Source organism: Pogona vitticeps, chromosome 2 (genome assembly GCF_051106095.1).
Source record: "Pogona vitticeps strain Pit_001003342236 chromosome 2, PviZW2.1, whole genome shotgun sequence".
NCBI lineage: Eukaryota > Metazoa > Chordata > Lepidosauria > Squamata > Agamidae > Pogona > Pogona vitticeps.
The window spans coordinates 13168717-13184470 of NC_135784.1; the positions used below are offsets into that span (position 1 = coordinate 13168717).

Below are 15754 nucleotides of genomic sequence, written 5' to 3' on the forward strand. Positions count from 1 at the left end.
CACCCATCACCTCTAAAAGAAGTGGCAATTCACGGACTGTTCCAGAAGTCTTTTTGTCAAAGGAAGACTTAACCATGTTTAGGGTCAGTTTTAGAATCACAGGAAAGATGGGAGATTGTGGGATGGGAATGTCAGCTATTCCTAGACGAAATCTCCTGACTGGATACTCTTCTGACCTCTTTCCTTGACAGAAGGAAGAAAATCTAAAATGTGTCATTTGGGAGCAACATTAACTTAAATTTAGTCCATTAGGATTCCCCCCCCCCCCAAACACAACAACACCGCTCTTTTGCTAGCAGGACCGAGCCTCCGGATAACCTAATCATCCCCCTCCCCCTCTAGTCTCCTGCCCCTCCCCCTCCATGGCAGGCGCGTCACTTCAAAGGGGATTCCCGGAAAAAGAAAAAAAAAAAACTGCGCGCACCAACTGGCTTTCGCTTTCCAGCGCTGTCTGCCCTGCGGTGCGTCCTCTACCTGGCAGCCGATGACAATTTCGCGGATCCTCTTGCCTATTGGTGGAATATTTTTCCCCGCAGCCAATCCGCACTCTCTGTTCTCCATCAGGAAGTGTGGGTATACCTGTGATTTCTGGTTCAACCTTTTGCCTAGGAGATGCGGGCGCAAAAGCGGAGCGGCTTCGGAGTGAGGCGATGGCGCTTCGCTTTTGGCTGGTGGGGGTCGCCCTCCTGCTTCTTGGGGAGCCAGGCTGGGCCCTCCCCTCCGGTACTAAAGGATCCCCGGCGCTTAGTGAGTTTCTTGATCCTTTTTTTTGGGGGGGGGGGTTTCTCCCCGAGATCGAATGACTTTGGGGGCGGGCGACATGGGGGGGGCGGTTTCTCCAGCAGGGAGCAGCAAGAGATCAGGGAAAAGAAAAACACAGACCACTATAAATCCATGAACATTTTGGGAAGGGCCAGGGAAGGGAAGTGGGGGGGGGGGGAAACAGAAGGGCGCCCACAGAGGGAGAGGAGAAACATAATTTTTCCCCACTCCCTTTGACTCTCCACAGTGATGGGGTAAATGCTTAATTGGCAGGTGATTGTGCTTCGAGCAGTTATTTGCTGGTCGGAGAAGGGGCACATCAAATGGTACATCTCTCTTCCCCCCACTCCACCTCAGTCGTCCCTTGACATCACTTGACATCCAAAACAGGCACTCTGGACAGGCCCAGAGAACAGGAATGAGAAGGACTTCCTCCCTTTTTCACTGACATTTTCCCACCTCGTTTCTCCTTTTCTGCATACACAGATTTTTAATATTTACGATTTCTTTTAATGAGCTTTTTAAAAAGAGTCCAGAAGGTGGGGGGCGGGAAATGGTCCAGTCTCCATCGTGGGCCCAATGGAAGGACTTTTCAAGCTAATATGGAGATTTATTTCCATGGCAAAAGAAGAAATCGCAATCATGGGGCACAGAACATTGGGGGAAGAAAGCCCAGCTGGGAAAGAAAAAAATTAAGTGCTGAATTTGTGGCTCTTGGAACCTCCAGAGGATAATACATAGATGCAAAAGATCTGAATTAAAATCCCCCTCAATCATAGCATTCATAGGGAGGGCAGTGAGAGGCCTTTGCAACCTCAACACAGCTCACATTTTGCATGTCTCAGTTGAGCCTGCTTCATAAGGCTCTTGTCAAACTGGGATGTTGTAAAATTCAAATAGGTTCTTGCCGCCAGAGATGCAGAATTTGGGCCAGAAGGCTGAATCCATGGCTTGATTAGTCCTTGAAATGCTGCACAAGGCTTGCCTGAAGCAGAAATCAAGCATTCAACTGGCCAAAAGTATAGGTGTATGTTTATTTATTCCCCCCCGCCTTTCCCCTTAAAAAGTACCCAAGGCTGCTGACATAAGTATTTAAAGCTAGAAACAGTAAGTTTACAAATACTAAAAAGATCAAACAAAAAAAAATTCTAACAAAAGTAACACCAGGACACATTCCAGGGCGTAAAGTACAACAATCCATTTAAAACCCACTCAGGCAGCCATTCACTCGAGGAAAGCCTGCATGAAGAGGAAAGATCTTGATCGGCCAGCAGAAGGAGGGCAAAGATGGGGGCCAGGCTGGCCTCCAGTGGCAGGGAGTTCCAGAGTCTAAAAGAACCACCACAGGGAAGGTCCTCAACCACGTGTCTCCACCAGATACAGCTGTGAAGGAGGCAAAATCGAGAGGAGGATGTGAGGGGAGTGTGCCTGGTGAAGGAAATATGATGGAGACACACACCGCCTCCCTTGATCCAGCTTCCTCGCTCAGAGGCTGGCCTCTGGGAGGGCGAAACAAGACGCCGTGTCCATGACTCACAGCATCCTTTTCAGCCAAGTTGGCGTAGCTTTCGGTTTTGGCTCTGCGTTGGTCAGCCTCCTTCAAAAGAGAGCTCCTTCTGCTCTGAGGAGATAAAAATTGTGAGAGAAAAGGAAAAGTTCCCTCTTGGCTGATGAGAACGGAAGCCATTTTGGGCAGGCAGGCTGTTGCCTGTCAGGCAGAAGAAAGGGACACAAAATGGCTGCTCCAAGAGGCTTATTGGCTGGCAAGGCCACAAAAACATCCTTTGTTCCCCCCCACCCCCAGATTTCTCCAGGCGGATTGAATGTTTTCCTCAGGTCTAATTCCAACACATAGCACCACCCTAACTTTTGCCCTTGGACAAGAGTCCAGTAAACAAGGGGCCCTTGTGAGGAAGTCTATTGTGTACTCTGCACATGTTCAGAGGCATGCTTTCTACTGACTTTAAAAAAATAGCTTTCTGTCAGATAGAGAAGATGTACTAAGGAGGCTTACAGGCACACCATCTTCATGGCTTTTCAATAAAAACAGCTTTTATTACAAAAAAACAGGTGAATTCTAGATACTCACAGGCCCACTTTGTTCCTTAGGTCCTTCTTCTGAAACAGACTTTATTACCCAATGACCAAAATTCCGCCCCACACACACACACACACACACTACAAGGAGAGAAAACTTGCTAAAAGGTTCCTTCTCTAGGTCATCATCACAGTTTAATCTTGATTTTAAAAAAGCTACTGCTGGAACAATAGGTGTGCAAATACAGGATGGGAAACAGATGACATGATTTCCATGAAACGGTGTATAAAAGTTTTTTCGACCACTGATTTCCAATTCCAGACATCCTACCTTTGAACACCCCTGTTAACCCCGAAAATTGAGGCAATTCTCCGGCAGAGGCAGCAGACTAAGACACGAGACAACCAGCTGTATAGAATGCCAATTATTTATTAAATTACACAGCTAGGGCCCAATCTCTTAAAAGCAGAGAAGAGCCCCGAAACACGGGTGCATGGATGTTTTATAGGAATACACACAAAGGGCCATAAACAGTTAGATTCTGATTGGTGTCCTGAACCCGAAACTTTGGATCTCTATGCCCATTGGCCCTAAATGTTCTGTGGGTCTGACTTATTGGCTATACCTGAATGTGTATATGATACGCATGCCCCCTTGGCCTTAAGGTTATGAATTACTCAGATGGCGACTATGTGTCTGATTTGACAGTACCCAGATATTCGTTTTATCTCTGTCGTTTTGTTTATTGTTGCATTGTATATGGTGGCCTTCAAGTAACAGCTTTTCCCTTGGTGTCAAGATGGAAATGCCTTAGCTTCCTCCCTACGCATACCAAGGGTGCCAATTATCTCCTTAATTGCCCTCTGAGCAGGCCTGTTGTTTTGGGAAGTGAAAGTTCTGTTCCTTGGGGCGATATCTCTCAGCTAGCAGATGGAAGGCCATTGAGGCCCCATGTGTTTTGATATGCAAGGGTGTGTTTGTAAAGTTAGCACCCTGGTGTGATTGTGGCAAGAGTCAGAAGAGATCTAAGTCAGGGTCAGTCTACAGTAAAAGCAGTTTCTAATACAGATACAGATACATTCAGATACATAAAGTTACACAAGTATTCATGTGCAAGACGTTACAATAATTAAGTTGTATTGAAACTAAATACAATTGCTGCGTTGTGGAAGAAGCAATGGGAATAAAAGCGGTGCATGGAGTGAGATATAATAATAATAAAATGCTTATTTGTTAACCCTAGAATGGGCAGCCTTCACCCCCCTTTTTTATTCCTCCTTGTACCCCATCCTTCCTCCAAAGATATCCTTCTTCACTTTTCCTACTTCTGCACTTCCCCCCCTTTTTGGGGGACGCCTTTCCCTCCTTCCCACCACCCCCTGTCCAGGTGTCTTTTGTGTTTCTTGCTTGTGAGGATCCACCTCTTACCCCACGGAGAGGCCTCTTTTGTGTACAGATAGAATTGTAGTCTAGGGGCTGACGGTGGAGTCTAGTGTGGGAACTGTCTGAAAAGTGTATCTAAAGGAATGGGGGGGTTCAGGGTTTTCCCCCCTTATCTGCAGGCCCTCCTAATTCTGCCCATTCTCTCCGTCCCTTTCCAGGCTCCTCCTCGCATTCCATGCACTATTTCTCCACTGCTATGTCTGAACCCAATCAGGGCTTTACCAAATACATCGCAGTGGGATACGTGGACGGCCAGCTCTTCAGCCATTATGACAGCATCACCCGGAGAGTGCAGCCTCAAGCGCCCTGGATAGAGAAGATGATGGAGGAAGAGGATCTGGAATATTGGGAGAGGAACACCCAGATAGAACAGGTTAACGAGCAGGTGTTCAGAGAGAACCTGGCCATCCTGAAGCATCGCTACAACCACAGCGGAGGTGAATGGAGGGCGGGAGAGACGGCAGGATTTTGCCCAACCCCTACATTTGTTTTCGTCCCTTCCAGGGAAGGAAAGTGAGGAGAGGTGGCTGTTGCAGAGAAGGAAACAGGGTTTTCAGCCCAATCAAGACTCTCTCCTCACCCCACAAACTATTCCTCAGATTAGCCCCATGGAAGCTGTGGGGAATGTGTTGTGGCCGTCCAGTTCGAGCCTCAGTAAACACAGGAAGGGAAGTTGGATGTGTGTGGACACCCATGGAAGGGTCATCAAGAGGGTCGGCAAGGCAAAGTTAATATGGTGGGGTTTCTCTGTTAAATACCCTGAACTGTGGGTATTTTTCACCACAGAAGTGTCCCTGATTGTTCCTGAGGAGTTCCCTTAAACTGGGAGCTAAAAGAGTCCTGATCCACAGTGGAGGGTTCACAGAGCACTCACACTTCTCTCTTCAGCGACACAAATGTTGAAAAACACACAGGTGGCCGACAGGGGAGGTCCCCTGATCCTATTCCAGTCCCTCCAGTTGTCTGAAAGACATGGATGGAAATATTGTGCAGATCTGGCTGAAAGAAGGGAGAAAGTCCAAGAAAGAAAAGTGCCCTTGTGGGGAGAGGGATGAAAGGTGTCGCTTCTGGTCACCATTAGAATCCTAGACAGCATCCACTAGGCAGCCTCCAAACCGCTTCTTCCATTTGTGCCACCAGTTCTGATTGGGGTTGATGGGCTTTGTATTCCACGTCAGGTGGAGGGCAGCAGCTTGGAGACCCTTGCCCTTGATTATTTTGGGGTCCGATGTGACAAAAAGACCAGCGGCACATCCAAGGGTTGTTTTCTTTTGCTTGTTTCGTCTCTCTAGATCAGGGGTCTCAAACATGCGGCCCGGGGGCCATTTGTGGCCCACCAGATGATATTTGTGGCCCCCGCCTTGCCTGCCCCCTGAAGCGCCCATGCATCCTCTGCTGTAAAGAGTCAAAAAAGCCTTGCCTCGCCGGCTCTCCCTCAAGACAGCACCTCTTACACCCTCCAAGCCGCCAACAGCAGCTGCCGCCGCCACCTCTTCCAGGGAAGGGGCTCTCTGGCTCTCTTTCTCGACACCCCCAGCACCAGCCTGGCCAGTGGCTGCCTCAGCGCCTGGCGGTGCTTCCTCCTCCTCCTCCTCCTCCTCCTCCTCCTCCTCTTCCTCCTGCTTCAGCCGCCTCAGCACTGGAGGCTGCCTGGGTTCGCCTCGCAAAGTTTGCTCTCCTGTCATGGTGGGGGTAGCTGCTGCTGCTGAGTGCACCTTTTTTTGGAGGGGGGCCCTTGTTTGTGTGTGCTTGTGTGCGCACCAGTGGGGGCCCCCGCCCCCATTCTCTTTCATTTCATGGGTACCGGTGGGGTTTTTTTTTCCTTTGGCAAGGCAAATCATGTGAGTCTTTTTTTTTTAATTTTATCTTGTGCCCTCCTTCTCCCCCCCCCGGCTAGGCGGTCACCGGTGCTCCCTCCCTTCTCCGCTTCTTTGTCCTGCTGCTACTGGTGGTGCTGGTAGTGAACAAGGAGCCAGAGGGGGTTGTGGCCGGCTACGAGGGCTCCACTCCCCTCTTCCTCCTCCTCCGAGCCCCAGACTAAGGAAACTCCTGGGCGGCTTCCTCGGGCTCTTGCTCCGCTTGGCGGAAAATCTGATGCGGCCCAGCCTCACCCAGACTTTGCCTCCAGCGGCCCCCAGGTAAATTGAGTTTGAGACCCCTGCTCTAGATGTTTGTGTTGGTGTTCATTTTCTTATTTTGTGTCTAATTGGTGGCTGAAATCTTGTTGCTTGACATAGTAAGTTGCTACTGGAGTAGGTCCCTTTGGATCATTGGAACTTACAGAGGAATGGACTCTCCAAATCCCAACTGATTCAGTGGATCTACTCTAGTTGTGAGTTGCTACATTGAGCGACAGGGTTTCAGCCATTTTTTTCCTTTGTATTGGATTGGGATGGATCTTTAGAATTACAGTAATAGGAATCTTTAAAATAAATGACAGAGATGGGTGGTTCAGAAATTCGCAAAGGGTCAACCCTCTCCTCCCAGTTTCTCATCTCAACTGGAGTCCCGGTCAAGATGGAAAATACATCTGATCTCACTTTTTACCTGCTAGTTCCAGTGAGATCAGTCAGCCTCACGCTCCAATTAAGAGCAGCCTTAATTGAGTTCTGTGGGAGAGCCCCTGTAGGGCCGTTCATTGTATGGAAGGATTGCAAAAGGAAAATATATGTGGCATAGTTTCTCTCTCTCTCTCTCTCTCTCTCTCTCTCTCTCTCTCTCTCTGTGTGTGTGTGTGTGTGTGTGTGTATTAAAGCACACGAATACTCCTTTCCAGGTTGTATTACCAGGACTGGTCACTAGATGGTATCAGAGGCTGTGCTATTGACAGATAGCTTAAGACCCAGCCTTGTATTGTAGCCTGACTTCTCCCAGAGAAGCAGCTGCGGGGGGGGGGGGGGGAATCCAGAGAAGCTGCCCTTTTTGCAGGGCTGGGGGTTGGCAGAAAAGACTCCCTTGCGAACAGGAAGGCAGGACCACCCAGTCCTGGGACCTGGGGACCCCTCTCCCCCGTGCACAGACAACAGAGAATGTGCAAGCAAATTCTGTTTTAGGACACTTTGGGGGAGTAGGGAGAGGGAGGGACCAGAGGATGCCGTTGTGACCCCAAGTGGACTTCCACCCCATAGCACCATGGCACACACTTTGGGAAACACCGTCATACGGGGAGGTTTTCTATGACATTTCACATTTTCTTCACAATCACCCTTTGAACCTATATTCAAATTGCTGGCGTGTTGTGTGTCTGTGTCCCTCTCACGTTGTCAGGACTATGGGGGTAATTCGGGTGATCGGTGCCTTTCAGGGTGTCGCATTTCCAGGGGATGCAGCAGGCGAAAGTCCAATAAGTCCAAAGTCAGAAGTCCAGGAGATACAAAATAGATGCCAAATTGTCAAAGCCAAAACACAGACCATAGTCAGAAGTCAGAATCCAAAAGCCAAGGGTCAAGAGAGCAAGGTTCAAGATAAGCAGGAGCGTGGACGAGAGAATTGACTTGTTGCTTCCACAGGCTCCCAAGCATCTAGGTACAAATTATATCGTAGCAACAAAAATCAAACTCCTAGAAACATTCCATCTTGTTAAAATTCAGGGCTGGTCGACCTGTTAAAATTCAGGGCTGTGCGAAACATTCATGCGAGCCTCAGATATTTGTGTTGTGAGTCTCTGCTGAAGCTTGTCCCTCACTCTGGCTAGTGGGGTAGGAGAATCTGGTGGTGATTCAGCTGTCTGTGACACTAATTGCCCAGCATTTCCCTCAGCTGTAATTAACCCCTCAGATTCCAGATCTTCTTCGGCTGAACTCATGACACAGGGTCACTTTATGCTGCGATCAGCTGGCAGCCATCTTGGGCAGAGGAATGACCTGAATTCAGGCCACAGCACTGAAGCCCTTTTGCTTTGGGGCAAAGCGGATCTCCTCCCCACTTTCCCCCAAATCCTCTGCCCTTCTCGTCTTGGGCAAGGTGGAGCCCCTTTTCCAAGCAGAAGTTCCAGAATATGTGGGTTTTCCTCCCTCGAAGTAGGTGGTCGAGAGTTAATGGAGGAAAAAGGGGGATCAAAGCTCTTTAAAGATGGCTGCCCCTCTTCTACATGGAAGTGGGGGTGAGGGGAGAGCCGGGGGTCCTCCTTGTTCTCTGGATCCTCCCCAAAATGAGCAAACCTCAGGCACACCCACACCCCAAATACCATCTTCATGAGGCAGTGGAGCAGAAGAGAGAGGTCTGCTTTTCCTCTTTCAGGGTTGCCAGAAATTGCAGCCAAGATGGGGGGGTGAGAAGATCAGACCCCCCCCAAGGGTGCAAATGGGGAGGGAGATACCCCCCGAAGGCCTTTTGGGGGCAGCTGGGGAGGGGCTGTCTGTGGCAGCCTTTCTGACCCACAAGCGCTGGAGGGAGAGTCGGCTCCATCTTTCCAGGGGGGCCGAGTGGAAGTGGGGAAGAAGGTCCGGCAGAGAAGAGGCAGGTGTGGGTGTTGGTGTGTGTTTGTGAGGGCAGCCTCATTTCTGGGGGCCCAGAGGTGGCAGGGGAAGGGGGCTGCCCCCTATTTGGGGGCACCCCTTCTGCCCTTTTGTGGGGTATCTCTTGGGGTTTCATTTTTTTGAAAGTCAGGCACTGCTCGCAGAAGGGAAAGAAGGAGACCCTCAAATGGCTCCCTTTCTTCTCCTGAGGGGCTACCCATAGTGGAGAATCTCTCAGTGGTTTGGCCTCTCCTGAGGCAAATCCTCCCTTTTCTTTGGGGTCTGCTGTGGGGCTTGGCAAGTGGGGCTGAGGGTGGTGGTGGCAGGGACTGCCCTTCTCCTCTGTCTTCCTCTCACCCCCCAATGTGGGTCCCTTTCAGGATTTCACTCCCTGCAGTGGATGTACGGCTGTGAGCTGAGGGAGGACGGGAGCAAAAGAGGGCACATGCAGGACGCCTATGATGGGAGAGACCACCTCGCCCTCGACAAGGAGACCCTCACCTGGACGGCAGCCGATCCCAAGGCCCAGATCACCAAAGAGAAGTGGGAGAAGACTCCTGCCTTTGCCCAGACACTCAAGGCCTACCTGGAGGGGAAATGCCTTGAGGAGCTGCAGAGATTCCTGAACTACGGGAAGGAGAGGCTGCTGAGGAGAGGTGAGGGATGGGATGGAGGAACAAGGAGGTCTCCTTCTGGGGAACCAGGGCCATCTTCTCTGCCTCCCCGTCTCTCCCGCTTGCTCCCACCTGTGACCTGAACAGCCCCTTGGCTTATGATTTGCCCAAAAGGAGTCCGGCTGCCATTTATTCCCTGCTTTGGACTGTAGTTGGGGGGATGCAATGCAGTCATCTGCACCTCCCAGAGAGTGTTTGTTCTGTAGGGGGTGCCATTAAAAAGATAGACGATAGATTGATGGATTGATTTCTGTTTCTGGACCAAATAATCACAAGGATCAATGCAGAGCAGCCCTGCTGGGTGTTTCCTGGGGTGACGTTTTCTGTGGCATCTTCTCCTGAGTTTTGCATTGTGGTCTATGTTGCCAACGTTCCCTTTCTTTCTACTGTCTCTAATTTGATTTTTTAAATTTTTTTCATATATGTATTTTTTCAAAATTTTCCTTCAGTGCTTCCCCAGATAAGTATTGCACTGCATGGTTTCACTCTGGGTGAGCTGGCCATCAGGGGTCCCGTCCCTTGAAGAGTGACCCAAGAGCGTGAGGAGGGTTTTTTGTTTTTGTTTGATGAGGCTGCCGGCTTTCATCCCAAGATTCATCAAAGAATGAAAGGATTCTCAGATAGAAAGGAGCTTCAGCTGCAGCCTCTTCCTTTTGAGGCAGGAGCCCTTCAGAGCCCCTTCTCAGATCTGACTGTCCACGGGATCGGAGTCAGTTCATCCAAGGGGCCGGGGGCTCCTCCCCCAGAAGCCGCGAGGCTCTTTGGTTGCAAACGGGGACGTTCTCCCTTGACACCCAATGTGAGGGTTCCCAAGGGACCATGGAGAATCTACATCTATGCTATTCAGTTCCAGAACGGGGTGGTTGAGTGGGGATGGGTGATCACCAGAAGATCCCTTTCTGCTCCCCAGAGACACCATCCCTCCCTGCAAGAAACTTCAGGTTATACTGCACGTTACTGTATCTCACATTTTGGACAGCTTTGGGAACAGGCTGGAAGGAAAGGGCTTAATAGGTTTGCTTCAAAGTGCGGTGTGACTTCCTGTCCCCAAACGACATCTTCCTTGCGTGTGGATGCAAGGATCGTTTTTCGTCTCAGACCATGTTTAGCCCAGTCCAGTGAATAAATTCGCTGTCTTGTCGCACCGTTAAGAGAGGTTTGGGTGCCTCCATTGGTGCTCATTTTGTCATTTTTGCAGAGGCCCCAGTAGGGAAGGTGACCCGCACGTTCGTCTCCAAAGGGAGGGAGATGCTGGTCTGCCAGGCCCACGGCTTCTACCCCAAGGAGATCGAAGCCACCTGGAGGAAGGGCGGGGAGATCTTGGAGCAGGACACCTTCCGGAGGAACGTCGCTCCCAACTCCGATGGGACCTACCACGCCTGGCTCAGCATCGAGATCAACACTGGAGACAGAGACCTCTACCGATGCCACATCGATCACGCTGGCCTGATGGAGCCTCTTGTCTTGGCCTGGGAAGCGCCTGGTGGTGAGCAGCTGCAGGGGAGGGATGGCTGTGGGGTGGGAGAGGAATTTTCGCACGGGACGGGTCTAAAAAGGAGCACCATCCCGGGCAAAAACACTCTAGGGGGCTATAGCATGTTCTGGACAAAAGGAAAAAAAACAGACACATGCTTGTGATCAGGTTCTTCAAAAGCTGGTGACAGTCCCCTCATTTTGGCTGGAATAAGAGACGGAGGCGGTTTTAAAAATCCAACAGGTTCAACTTTATTTTCATCAACTTTGGGTTCAACTAGATCAAGTGGATCAAAACAACTCAATTCGGATAGAGTCTTGTAACTCAAGACCTTCGCTTCTGGCGTGAACAGGTCACTCCTCACATTGGGGCTGGACCAAAGTGCTTGTGATCCGTTACCACCCTCAAGGGGGTACTCCTTACGGCGCATACTGTCCCGCAACAGGGGTGTCTCGCCCAGTCCCCTTTGAGAGGTGGATTGTTGAAAGAGGGCCTGGGACGAATCAACTTCCTCCCTCCACCTTGGTTGCGGGTGTAGACCACTACCGTCCATTCTACAGGTCTAGCCCCCTTGCCCTCCTGCCTCAGTATGCCTGGATCCGGGAGCAATCCTCCACCAGTCAGGTTTGGAAAATCTTTTGACTAATCACAGACCTTATTAGAAGTAGCTTTACTCCCCTCTGTTTGAACTGCGCAATCCCTAGTACAGTACGTCTCTGCGTCTGGTTTGTTTCGACTCTAAACTCTCGCGCATCACCCCACTCTTTTATAACCTCCTCCCACACTATCAACTCTTGCTCCTCCCCTCTACCCTCCTCCTTGTCTTCCGCCAGACATACTTCTAACATCTTCTTCTTCACTCACTCCTTCCTCCTCTATCTCTATAAGCACTCCTTCTACACATCCAAACATCTCCTCCTGTACATTTTTGTTTGAGGATGGCACACTAGCCTCCTGTCCTTCACAGTGCTCTTCTGTGGGGAGTGTGGAAGGCGTGAGATCTCTTCAGGGAGGTTGGGAGCCCTCCGTGGCTCTTAGTCAGGGCTCTGATGCCTTGATGAACTCTTGGGTTCAAACCATATGCCTTGATCGGGGAAAGGTTTCGGGTTCTTCCCGGAGAGCCTGCTGTGTTTGACCTTGTATTGATTGGATCAGGCTGAGGGCAGGGAGGGATTTGGCCCATCGACGAAGCTCCTTTTTCACATCTGAGAGGTTGCTGGGTCAGTCGAGCACCACCTCCCTCTGAAGCCCTCAGGACCTCCTGGTGCCACTTTCCTTGAATAGCCACGTCTGTGCCTCATTTTGTTTTAGCTCATGTGTGGCCCACTGTGGGAATCATCTTCGGGGTCCTGGCTGCTCTCCTCCTGACGGCTGCTGGGATTGTCTTCTTTCGCAGTGAGTATGCCCAGAACACACTTCTTGGGTGGTGTCTGTTGTTCTGTTGGGGATGCTCATGAAGATCGCTGTCCTTAAAGATCAAGCAGCGGATAGGACATCAAGAGTGTACGGTGGTACTTCACATGACAACAACCCCGCTGTACAATGAATCCGCAGGATGGTGACTTTTTTGCAGTCAGTATAGCAATTGCAAAATTATGTTTCCTATGGTTTTTTTTCACTGGACGTCGATTAGGTCCTTGCTTCGCGAACCGTTTGTTCGCAAGACGACGATCTTTACAGCTCATCATCAGGTTCCTAAAATGGCTGCCCTGCGTTTTCCAGACCCATACTTCGCAGGACAGCCATTTTAACAGCTGATCAGCGCTCTCATAATGGCTTTCCTATGGAGGATCTTCGCTGGACGACGAGGTAATTTCCCCATTGGAACGCATTAAACCAGGTTTCAATGCATTCCAATCGGGAAAGGCTTTTTGCATGACAATGATTTCACTTAACAGCGATTTTCCTGGAACGGATTATCGTCGTTATGCGGGCTACCACTGTAATTTCAACCCTGAACACATTATCCTACCCTTCATATTTCAGAAGCCATTTCTGGGGCTTAAATCTTTGAGGATGAATCCATGAAATCTAGATCCCCAAAGCTCAATTCTCCTGGACTGGAAGGCAGCTGAGCGCCATCTAGTCTGGTCATTCTCTTGCTTAAATTTTCATCTACACATGAACATTTTTTTTGGGGGGGGGAATAGGCTTCTAATGCCATGTCGATTACAATAGCTGAGTGGTTTAGGTAACTTTCTGCGGAACCGGAAGTCAGAACTTACTTGATGGTATTGGATTATAATTATTATATCTCCCCTAATTTAAAGGGGTTTGTGTCTCCCCTTTGAAGACTAACCTTTGATGTTTGAGACTCTCAGCTTCTCTCCCATCATTCGAAGAAACTATAACTGGACCATCCCAAATCCTACATGTAGGAAATCTGTTTATAATTTTGTTTTTGATGATTTCTGTTTCTTTGAGTCACCACAGGGATAGATCCATGAGACCAGGTATGATTGGGTTTGACACGTTTAGAGAGCCAGTTCCCCTTCTGAGGCAAAAATAAGAGATCTATTTTCTGGGGGGAAAATCAACATTTTTATTGTTAACAATTTCAAATGGATTTATAACCGCTTCCACTGGTTCTAACAAGTTTAAATTCTTTAACGGTTCATAACTAACGTACAACGGTCCAACCTTCTTCTCCTCATAACTGTCAGACAACGGTCTCACATTCTTTTCTTCACAATTCAAAAGGGAGCGGGGCCAAACCTCGCTTGACCCTTCAACTTGCGGATATGATTGCTTCTCATGGCACATACAGTCCCACAACAAGGGTGCGTCACCCCTTCGTCCTCCCGAAGAGGTTGATTGAAATAGGAATCCGGTTTGGCTAGTTTCTTCCATCGCTCATATTACTTTGGATCCCCCATTACAGTCCATTCTACAGGTTTTGGTATACTCTTTATTTGAAATTTCTCCAGTATTGGAAGCAATCCTCCTGTTCTTAAATTAGGAAAATCCTCCTCTCCTTTTCTTTCACCTTCTCTCTCTTCCCTTTTTCCATCCATCTTCTCTTCTTTCTCTCCTGACTCTTCCTCCTCCCTGATTGACAACTCTACTTCTACCCCTTTTCCTTCCTCTATCTCTTCTACTAAGCAAACCTCTGCTTCCTCTTTGGTTCCCTTTGTTCCTTTGTCTTTCTCCTCCTTCTCTTTTTCCTTATCCTCTGATTTCTTTCCCTCGTCCTTTGACTCTGCGTATGTGGTTATATCTGGAGAAGGGGACGGCACACTCTCCGGTATCTCTTTTTCCTTCATCTCTTTCTCACACCTGGTGATGAATTAAATGTACTTCTGTGCTCCAGAGGGAAGCGCCAGGAGAGATGGGGTTACATGGAAGACCCATCAGCACAAAGTTCAATTCCTCGACAACTGTCCTAGCCTGGGAAATTTCCTTCCCTGGTGGTGTTTATGCAGAGCAGAGACAGAACAGCTCCTGAGGTGGAGGTTTTAGAAGACTCCTCTGACTACACAGGAGATTCTCTGGGGACCCCCTTCCAGTTCTGATATTTTGACTTTCTCTCTCTCTCTGCAGGGCACCAGCAACAGGGAGGACCCTTGTAAAGCAGCATTCACTGAGTCCTCCATCACTGGAACCTTATTTCAGTCGAGTTCAGAAGCAGTTCTTCCCAAGACACTTCCTCACTCTCACGAGCACCTCTTTCCCTGGCTGGGAACATTTATACACCTTCTGATGTGGGAGAGGCCTGCTCGGCAGGGAGGAAACCAACCGATAAGAAGGAGAAAAGGGAAAGTGGTCCTTTAAATGGACTTCAGTGCAGGGCCGGACTGGGACCAAAAATCGGCCCTGGCATTTAGAGCACACAGGCCCACCGGCTGTGGGGGACACAGGCCCACCTGTTGTGGGCTCCATTCACGATATTGTGGCGCGCTGAAAGGGCGTTGCTGGTATAGTGGTATTGGTACATGCTTACGAGTTCTCCCTATCCCAATCATTGCCCTGGTTGTATAAATAACAAGGAGCATCAGGAAATCTAAACCTATAAAATCATCACATTTAACAAAAAGTGTAATTAAAATTTAATGTTTAAATTTGGCAATGCTAGTGCTCTCTAAACAAAAAACACCAACAGTACAATGTGAGATCTTATAGCTATTTTAATGTATTGAAACATTAGATCATTAAACATAACTGCAACAAAACGTTCAATGTGAACAAGCCATAAGTAGCAGATCCTCCTACATCAACACTTCCACCAGGAACAAAAGGCTCAGCTCAAGAACTTTCCACCTCGTTTATGATTTGAACATTTTAAATTTGAACCCTACTAATACTGGAAAGAATTAGGAATGATACGTTATCAAGGAATAAGACGACTTTGCAGGGCTTCACTACTCTCTGCAACTCTGTTGATGATGGCATCCAAATCACGACTCATGAGGATTTCTTTTTCTGTAGCCATTAACATGAATGAATCCAAATGGTCCTGGGATACAGTATTCCTCAGTCGATTCTTGATGAACCTCAAGGTGGAGAAGCTTCTCTCACAAGCAACTTGAGTAAATGATAGAGTCAGTAGGAATTTGTAGGCTAGACCTATCACATTATAGGCATCTGTTAATAAATTGTAGCGCCATAGAATTTGATAGCAACAAATGACACATTTCTTACATGTTGCACATGGCTTATTTAACAGCTCCATTTCATCAAATTGTTGACTTAGATCTTCCATGGGCATTTCTCTTGACACCCTTACAGTGTATTCTTCTAGCGCTGATGTCTTCAATTTGTCCCAATGCAAAGCTAGACTAGTTAATTCACACTGCAAATTTTCAGCTGTGGCATTCTCATTAAATTTGATCAAGACTTTACTTAAATCTTCCATTGCAGATATATGAAGCCCTTGTTCTCTTATGTTTGAAAAGATCCTAGGGTCTAT

At 48.7% G+C, this 15754-nt stretch overlaps 1 protein-coding gene across 2 annotated transcripts; it reads left to right on the forward strand.

Moving 5' to 3' along the window:
• On the forward strand, positions 1-14906 carry LOC110070512 (class I histocompatibility antigen, F10 alpha chain-like). Of its 2 annotated transcripts, XM_078387944.1 has the most exons (6): positions 1-747; positions 4402-4680; positions 9081-9356; positions 10573-10860; positions 12160-12243; positions 14389-14906. In XM_078387944.1, exons 1-6 carry the CDS (start codon positions 651-653, stop codon positions 14415-14417), a joined length of 1053 nt encoding a protein of 350 aa, XP_078244070.1. In that variant the 5' UTR covers positions 1-650; the 3' UTR covers positions 14418-14906. The 2 variants fall into 2 exon arrangements, with proteins under 2 accessions (XP_078244070.1, XP_078244071.1); XM_078387945.1 differs by lacking the exon at positions 12160-12243.
• Positions 14907-15754: the final 848 nt, after the last annotated feature.